The sequence below is a fragment of the Bombus pascuorum genome, chromosome 1 (genome assembly GCF_905332965.1).
Source record: "Bombus pascuorum chromosome 1, iyBomPasc1.1, whole genome shotgun sequence".
In the NCBI taxonomy this organism is placed as follows: Eukaryota; Metazoa; Arthropoda; class Insecta; order Hymenoptera; family Apidae; genus Bombus; species Bombus pascuorum.
The window spans coordinates 15,605,044-15,614,235 of NC_083488.1; the positions used below are offsets into that span (position 1 = coordinate 15,605,044).

The following is a 9,192-nucleotide window of genomic DNA, read 5'->3' on the forward strand; positions in this document are numbered from 1 at the left end:
TTACTTTAATTCGCGAACACTTTCCCCTAGGGAGTATCCAAATCGTTTATATGACCGTACTTCAACCGTTGAATTTAAACATAACCGCCATAGTAATGAAGCGCATGCGAATGCTTAAAACTGACAGGTCTTACCTTCTATCGTTTTCTTAATGATATTAATTGTATGACAAACAATGAAAATTCACGTTAAATGTTTATCGTTCCAATAGCAATATTTTCACACAACGGAACTAACACAATATATGGAAAAACTTCTGCACAGTTCAAATGTAGCAAGAAGCGTTATAGGACTGACCTGACCAACCGAAGATCTTCGCAGGATTGGAGCACTGTTTTACTATAGCTGTGGATTGGAGCAACTGTAAACCTGTAAACGTCATTGCGCATAAAACGTACGTTAGCATAGGACAATTTGAAATGAAACGTTCCCATTGGTCGATGGAATAAAAGAACGTTTGTCGCCACAAACATCTTTTTAAATTTAAAAAATAATCTTATAATATAAAATTCATCTTTGTTGAATATTAGAAATTAATAACTAAATGAATAAAGCAAATAGCACTTTGTAACAAAATATTTTTATTAAAATTGTTACAGATAATACTCGATTTAACGTATTTAAATACCTTTATATATATTTTTAAAGTTTATATTGTAATATAGAGTTAGGAAAATAACTATTTTCTTCTTCTCTGAAATATTATTCGTGATTGTAGATATATTTAATCTGTGAAGATAGGAATGTGTTCTATTTTATGAAACTTTATCTTTTAAACGTGAGATGATTCATCTCCGGTATCAGCTGCCATGGCTTCACGATTTTCATATGCCCAAAAACCATGGAATTCTATCAAAATACTGACCATTGTATCGCCCTGTCCACTAAAAAGTATGAATTATAGAATAGATTATAAATATTTTGTTTTGCCTTAAAGCCCTGATCATAAGCCCTGGCTGAGCAGTTACTTACCAGGACAATAAATCTTGTAATGTAATTTTACATGGATCTGCTGGTTTTACCATATCGAATATTTCATCTTTAACATCCTCAAAACTTACTGGTTCTTGACCATGCATTGTCATTTGTTCTTGTATAGCCTAGAAAACATATTTAATTGTTAAAAAATATGTATTAGAAAACACAAAATTCTATTTGAAGTATAAATATACAAACGCGGAAAAAATAATTAAGGCAGAAAGTATCCAAATAACCACGATTATTAATATCAAGAATTCTAAACAGATAATGTAAGCTTTGAGGCTCGTGCCGATTTTCTAACGCTAAAACAAAGTCTAGGTATGTTTTATAATCCATTTCTCCTTCGTATGTTAAGCATTCTTGAAATACTCTTTCTAAAAATACTCCAGTTAATGTTCCTGTACCATACCTGTCGAAAAGAATTTTGTGAAGTTATCATGATCATAAAACATAACTTCTTATTATCATTTCATTTAAATTACCCTGCAAGTTCTTCTTTGTTGAGCATCCCATTATGATCTCTATCAAGATTTAAATATTGTCCATAAACTTTAAGAGCTGATGGAGCTGAAAACCAATTTGCTTCTTGCAAGTCTTTAGGTAAATCTTCATCTCTTAATTCTAAGAGATCATCGAGAAAACTACATGCTAGAATATCCTGTATTCTGACTCTACCAGTTCTGAGAGGATCGAGAAAAAATAAAAATTTCCTCACTGCCGTACAAACATAAAATGAATGAAATGATTTTTCAAGTCCTTCAAGCTGAGGTAATGTTGGAATTAATTCTAAAATATAGTTCTCTAAATCCTATAAAAAACAAATAATATAAATTGGGTTTAAATGTTAATTACAATTGCAGTTTATACTGATTTAATTGAAATAAGTAACTAATGAGACTTACTGATTCTCTAAGATACCCTTGGCCAGTAACATCATACAAAGAAAGGCCAATTCTTGTTTGATGTAACCAAACCTTCCTCATAACATAGTTAAACAATGCCATTATACTAATCCTACCATGAGGATCACCTTGTTGTAATTTTGCAAATACAACTGCAGTAAAATATGGACTACATTTTGTCCCAGCTAATTTTCCAACTTTCTTAAAATCTTCATAATTAATTAACTGCTCTTCTCCTGATAAAGGTGGACTATGATGTTTATCTAATAACACCCACAATGCTTTAAGCTCGTTGTTATCTAGCAATTGTCTGGAACGTCTTTGCAAAAATAATGCTCGCGTTTCTTCTCGTAATTTTTGTGGCAAAATTTCGTCTTCTTTAGGTAGCTAAAACATACAATAAAATGTATAAAATAAAATTTTTTGTATTTTATATTTTTTATTCTTATAAATTATTCATATAAATTACCTTGAAATAGAATTTAGGAATCACTTTATAAGTTAAATCTTTGTCTTTAGCTTTGGCGCCCTTCCATTGTTCGTATATCTTTTGAAAGTATTCATCTTCCTTTTGTTCATTTTCTTCCGACTTTATTTCTACTACAAAAATATTTCGCATATTTTATGTATAACAGTAGCAATGAATATGTTGCAAGAAATGTATTAAACATCAGTTTCGATTGATACTTACTTTTATTCACTGTTGCACATTTTCGAAGTACTGTCTCTAGCTCCATTTGTTTTTGTTTTGAATAATTCGTAACTAAGGTTAGATTCTGTAGTCATGATACAAACACTTGCTATCTTGCAACTTACATTCCAGCTGATTTTTTTCACAAATTATGTATACCATAATGTACATTTACGGCTCCAATATAAACATAAACGTAAAAAGTATATTACGATGCAAAGAATTTATGTTCGTTTGTAAAACTTTATTCATGAAATTAGTAAGTATAAATACCATTGGTTGCCAGAATATGTAATTATTTTATTATACATATGTATATTATAATAATTAAATTTATTTAGGAAATATTATTATACATATGTATATAAACATTATATTTGTGTATTTTAAGGTTATCAAAAATTATTCTGAATTAACGAAGTCATTGTGTGAAATACTGATATTTTTAATGAATGGAAAATATAAATGGTAAACTTTCTAAACTTCAATGTTCTTAAATTAAATTTCCTCAATTTTTGCATCCTGAATTCCGAAATCTTGAGCAATTATTTTATTTTTATTTATTTCATTATATAGAGGATTCCCTTCAAATGTTATTTCTTCTAAATTTTTCAATAATAATAAATATTGCATTTCAACTTCATCCTGAAATATATTTCTCATTATTAAGTTCAACATTTATAATGATTTATTTATACTTACTGTTAAACAATTATGAGCAACATAAAGTTTTTTTAATTTTTTTAATGATTTTGTAAATTTCAAGGATTTTATTTTATTATTCTCAACAGATAGAAACTCTAGATTATCATTTTCGATAAAATCTTCTACATTTAATAATTCAATTGCATTATAATCCAAAGTTAGAGATTCCAAAGTAGAACAATAAGTTATTTCTGAATATTTAATATAAATTTACAATAAGTAATGTTATTAAAATATAAAGTATATATTAATTAGTTTAATGATATAAAATATTACCATTGGTACCTTGAAGGTAATTATTATTTAAAAATAGATGTTTAATCACTGGTAATTGTTCTTTACTAATATTTATTACTGTCTTAATGCAATTATGATCTAAAAATAAAGTGTATAGTTTTGGAAATATACAATTATTTTTGTCACAATCATTTCCATTAAATGCTTCCAGGCAATTGTAACTCAAACATAATGTATGCAAATACTTGAAAGAATGGAGACCATATAAATAAGTTATTTGATTTTTACTTAGATCCAAACTTTCTAACTGTGGTAGAATTTCTGCAGAAAGATCCACCTAATAAAAGTTCAATATGCTGTAGATATAGATATAATTTTTTTTATACTTCTATAAATAACATACTTTTGACAAAGAACAGTCAATTAGACTCAGTTGTGTTATATTTGTTAGGTAATCTGTTTCATATATTCTATTTAATACATGTTTATCAAATTTATTGCCAAATATACATCTTGCTTCAGAAATATCAGAGTTTCTTATATATTCTCCAGAAATATACTATTAGCAAAATTATAGAAAACATAAGTATACACATGATATTTAAGTATTAGATAAGTATCCAAAAAAACTAAAGGTTTTACTTACTTCAATGTTACTCAAGTGAAATATAATAAATTTTTTATATAATGTATCTGTACTTATTGGATTATTACAAAAATCTATAACATGTAATGTTTGCCAAGTTTTAACATTGTCTATTTGTGCTATGTTTCTTATTTCATTATTTCCACAATAAAATTCTTGTAATGTATGAAATGATCCCATTGATTCCAAATTTGTTATTAGATTATTAGTCAAATCTAGGTATTTTAACATTGGAAAATTTTCTTGAGTGAAATCGTCCAAAATTGAAATAAAATTACTTCCAAGATTCAATTTAATCAGATACTTTAAAGGTTTTGCAAAAGAAAATATGGGCAACAAACAACAAGTAGCACAAAGCTCTTGTACATTCTTTAATCTTTTCAAGATGTTTGATGCTGCAATAAGATTTTGTGATATATGAATGTATCTTGCTTTTTCTATATTTTTCTTCTCCAGTAATTTTATCTCTTCCATATTTTTTAATATATTATATTTCAAATAAACTAATTTTTTATTCCATTTATTATTTAGTTTACACATATTAAAAGCACATGGAAAATAATTTTGGGATAAATTAAGATTTTTACAATTACAATTATTAACAAATTGTAATTTTGATAAATATATATGTAATAAGTATTCTACTAATTGAGGATCAGTAATATCATTGAAATGATTTTCATGTATCTTCAGCTTATACATGTTAGGTATATAAGTTATAAAAATACTAATACATTGAAGACAATACATTAATAAGTTCCACGATATATCCAGTTCTTTTAATGAAAGTAAGGTTTCCTTAACATGTAATAATTTTATGTTATTAAAGCTTATATTTAATATTTCCACATTTTTTATAAATTTTGAATTTGGAAATTCATCCAATTGGTTATAAGAAATATCAAATTCTCTTAAGTTAGGCAAGTCTAAATCTATGTCAACTGAATTTATATTTTGTCTACAAACAGATATTTTTACAAGATTATATATTTCTATTTTTCCGTAATTACTAATACATCGTCTAATATTGGAATTAGATAAACATATAAACATTGTATCATCTATGGTGCATGCAATTCTGCAATTTTCATATTCTTCTTCCTGTGAAACAGTTTGTAAATTTTTCTTTGTAAATGTTCTATATATGCCATATAAATTTCATTAAGGTTAAATTAAAATAATAAAAATGATTACCTTTGTTGATTCATGTAATATATATTCATATTCTATTACAAACATAGGATTTTTTATGTTCATCTTAGTCAACTTAAATAATTGACAAATCTCATTTGAATTATTCTCATGATCTGTATGTTTTGTATGTAAGCAGTCATGAACATTATCTATTCTATATAAAAATATTATGCTTTTTATATGAAATACATTAAAATTGGCATTGTTGTTATTACTTTTCAATAGAGTTGAAAATTGGCGTTTGTATAAGTACACAAACACGTTGTTTTTCGCATATATTACTAAACCTTAGGATATTCGTATTTTTCTTTGTTGAAAAAACTTTATTTAACCAATCACAGTCTGCTGCTGCCAAGCAATTAGTTACTATTATTTCTTCCTATTAATTGAAATATTTATTATTTTCCAATTTATTTTTTAGTGGAATAAGATCTTATTTTTTAAGACAGGAAATATATAAATACTTTAATCAGTAAATCAGTTTGAAAATAGTTAAAGGGCCATTTTTGAATATCTGTTACCCCAGGCGAAGCTAAAATTTTTAAAATCATGCTGCTGCATTCATCCAATTGCAAATTTTTATTTTTGCAAGTATTTAATAGATCAATTTCTTTATTGTTTACTTTTGTTACTTTATGTAATCTTAAATCTATTATACCTATGCCTCTGTAATAAAAGAATTATTAGAAAAGCTTTATTGTATGAGTATTTCTACTAGTACAGTTGGGAGCATATTTTACATACTCTTTCATAACTGAACACAATGATGCTTGCAGGAATTGTTTACATAACTGAATAACTGTGTTTTCTGAATCAATATTGTATTCAACAAAATTTATATTTCCACAATAATTCATATTAATTATCAATTGCTGTTGCAAAATCTAGCATATAAATAACATTACCACTTAATTACCACAAGTAATTTACTTTAAATAATTGAAAAAAGAAAGAATTTTAAAATAGGTATTGTACTTTAGATTGCAAGATTAGTTTTTCTTCCATTTCTTTGAGTTGCTTTTTATTTAATTTCATTTGTAGCATTATATTTTGTGCTTCATCGTAAGCTTCAATCTTAAAATAATTTTGATTATTCTACATAAAAATAGAAAATAATTAATAATAATATCATTATTATTCTATATATAAAAATTAATTATACTAGAGTATTAAATACCTTTTCAATTTCAATTGCATATAGTTGGTTTTTAAAATAAAGTATTTCCTTTCTGTATTCCTTATATTTATCTTTTAATAAACGCAAATGTATGTTTAATTGTTTATGAAATAATACATTATAATATGTCATTTGCTTTCTAGAAATGAAACGTAATTTTTTCAATCCCATTCAAAAATATTTTATCATGCTGATAGAAAATAATGTAAATACTTGAAAAAATAATTAATCCAACATCTTTCTTTTTCACATATTTTGTAATGATCTAATTTTTTAATTTGTGGAAGATAATGAATAGCATATATACGATAGTTGCAAAAGGTTACCAAAGGGCAATCTCCATATAATGAATCCGCAAATACTAATGAATTTAATTTTCTCAATTGTGATAAATATCTTATGTCCTTGTAATGGAAAAAGAATATTATCATACAAATATAGTTTATTCAAATATTTTACATACCCTTATAAAGCATAAAGGATTTCCTGCTAGATTTAAATTACATAGTTCAGACTTTCTCCAAGACATTTTATTTATTCTTTCCAATTTATTGTTAGCTAAATTAAGTTCTTGTAACCATGTTAATGTATCCAAATTCTACATAAATGCAACGTGTATTGTAATTTTTTAACAAATACATAATTTAAGAAATAAAAGTCTTCATTTGAAAAACAATAAAGGAAGTTATACCTCAAGTTTATGTATATTGTTTCCTGATAAGTACAAAATGTTTAAATGAGAACAAGCTTCTAAATTTGGTATGCAACGTATTTCGTTGGAATACAGATAAAGCTTCTTTAATAAACAATTTTCTTTGAACCGTGGTACGTCCTAAATAAAACAAATTTTAATTTCTAATATTTTATCGATTGTATTCAATTTACGTTATTACCTTGATACCACATTCGACGATCCATAATTCCTGCAATTCCATCAATTGTGAAACAGCATTGAAAGAGCCAATATCTCGTTGACCGATTATTATTAATGTCCGAATATTTTGCTTTGTAAACAACAATTTTTCAAACGATATAATTTTAGAATAAAATAAACATAATTCACGTTTATTATTACCTCTCTTCTTCTTGTCTATAAATAGATTTATTTATTAAAAATAGTTCAGTGCTTTTAAAGCGTTTTTATTACCTTTGTTATCGATAAAGTTATCCATTATCACATTTACGATTAATATTTATTTCTAATAGCAATTGTTTCGGATTTCATATTTTCCTATTTAAATATACTCAATAATTTTCTTTAAACAAATGGTCAAGCTAATAGCAATTTAAATTAATTATTAATCAATACTTGAGTAATACATTATTATGGAATTTTTTTTCATATTTTAATGCACTTTTCATTGCGATTTAACTCTAAATGTATGAAAAATGTTTTGTGCTATTAACTGTAAGATTTGTAACTATTTATAAGTATGCATCAATTTGTAAATAGTTATATGAAAAGCTTGTTAACATTCAATAAAAATTGCCAGGATATTTAAATATTATAATAATTTATTATGGATCCTTATAATATTATCGATAAGATGTAAAATAAAATTATTTTTATATGATAGTTGTAACTTCTAAATGGAAATATCTATAAAGGTTAAACAAAAATCGGAAATAAATATTAATAGCTAGCACAATTATTTACGTTGCACGTCATGATTTCAATTTTTTTTCGTTTTATTTAATACTTGTATTATGTAGTTGCTACTGTCAATATAGACAAAAAAGATTACGAAATCATATAAATATATACATAGAACATTTTGAATACATTCAACACGTAAAAATTACAAAATGTGTATCGTTCCATATTAATTACAATTTAATTATCATTTACTGAGATAGTATATCTTTAATCTAGGAACTAAATATAGCATATAAAACAAAGTCAATTCTTCTATTCTTATTTATTATACAATCATAAATGTGACGTGATTATGATTACCCTGTAAAACTTAGGCATTTAAATGTGATAGTTTTTTTGAAGATTTTAAAGTTAAGAAAACAAAGTCAATAAATACGTTCAAAATGCCTAAGCAATACATTTAAGCGTTTCCTACCAATATCAGTATTTTATATTTGATAGATAATCAACGATGAGATTTATATACATTATCATTAATATAATACCTCAAAGCCATTGGGTCATAAATATATTATTTTTTCCCTAAGTATAAATAATATTGTTCTATTGTAAACTACTTTAAAGCATGTTGGAGATAGGAACTTGTAATTCGATTGTAATAGGTTTTTCTAATATTATGACTGTCATTCGGTTTATAATTATTATAAATACATGTAAATATCTTATAGGAATAAAACATAAAAATGTGCAAAGATCCAAAATCATTGATATCTTACGATTAGATCGAGTCAAGTTTGGTTAGATCAGAGTCCCAGCAATATCTTACAATAAAAAGATAGTGGTAGACTATGGATACTTGTGCAAATTTGTATTTTTAAAGACTGAACTAAAAGAATAAAATCTCACAGAAATTTATTTCATCTACTAAATACTGCAACGAGTATTCTACTTTGGATATTTTAAATATTTGAATTCTTGTACTTTTGCACATAAAAGCCCATAGTCTAAATATGAGATTCCCCGAATTGCCAGAAGTAAACATTTACCGCTAGGCTAAGTTTA

At 25.5% G+C, this 9,192-nt stretch overlaps 4 protein-coding genes across 4 annotated transcripts; all 4 read right to left on the minus strand.

Moving 5' to 3' along the window:
* Nucleotides 1-564: 564 nt before the first annotated feature.
* LOC132906269 (serine/threonine-protein phosphatase 2A regulatory subunit B'' subunit gamma-like) lies at nucleotides 565-2,786 on the minus strand. The gene is made up of 7 exons (XM_060958299.1): nucleotides 2,575-2,786; nucleotides 2,353-2,483; nucleotides 1,884-2,270; nucleotides 1,464-1,789; nucleotides 1,177-1,390; nucleotides 973-1,100; nucleotides 565-884 (listed from the first exon to the last, which is right to left on the minus strand). Exons 1-7 carry the CDS (start codon nucleotides 2,618-2,620, stop codon nucleotides 773-775), a joined length of 1,344 nt encoding a protein of 447 aa, XP_060814282.1. The 5' UTR covers nucleotides 2,621-2,786; the 3' UTR covers nucleotides 565-772.
* Nucleotides 2,787-4,117: 1,331 nt separating this feature from the next.
* Nucleotides 4,118-5,440, minus strand: LOC132906290 (leucine-rich repeat-containing protein 9-like). Its single transcript, XM_060958347.1, has 2 exons — nucleotides 5,357-5,440; nucleotides 4,118-5,263 (listed from the first exon to the last, which is right to left on the minus strand). The coding sequence occupies exons 1-2, from the start codon at nucleotides 5,417-5,419 to the stop codon at nucleotides 4,118-4,120; spliced, it is 1,209 nt and encodes a 402-aa protein (XP_060814330.1). The 5' UTR covers nucleotides 5,420-5,440.
* Nucleotides 5,441-5,567: 127 nt separating this feature from the next.
* On the minus strand, nucleotides 5,568-6,213 carry LOC132906329 (uncharacterized). The gene is made up of 3 exons (XM_060958420.1): nucleotides 6,101-6,213; nucleotides 5,821-6,022; nucleotides 5,568-5,735 (listed from the first exon to the last, which is right to left on the minus strand). The coding sequence occupies exons 1-3, from the start codon at nucleotides 6,211-6,213 to the stop codon at nucleotides 5,568-5,570; spliced, it is 483 nt and encodes a 160-aa protein (XP_060814403.1).
* A 598-nt stretch (nucleotides 6,214-6,811) lies between these two features.
* LOC132906323 (leucine-rich repeat-containing protein 9-like) lies at nucleotides 6,812-8,286 on the minus strand. Its single transcript, XM_060958406.1, has 4 exons — nucleotides 7,681-8,286; nucleotides 7,427-7,623; nucleotides 7,225-7,365; nucleotides 6,812-7,131 (listed from the first exon to the last, which is right to left on the minus strand). The coding sequence occupies exons 1-4, from the start codon at nucleotides 7,703-7,705 to the stop codon at nucleotides 6,976-6,978; spliced, it is 519 nt and encodes a 172-aa protein (XP_060814389.1). The 5' UTR covers nucleotides 7,706-8,286; the 3' UTR covers nucleotides 6,812-6,975.
* Nucleotides 8,287-9,192: the final 906 nt, after the last annotated feature.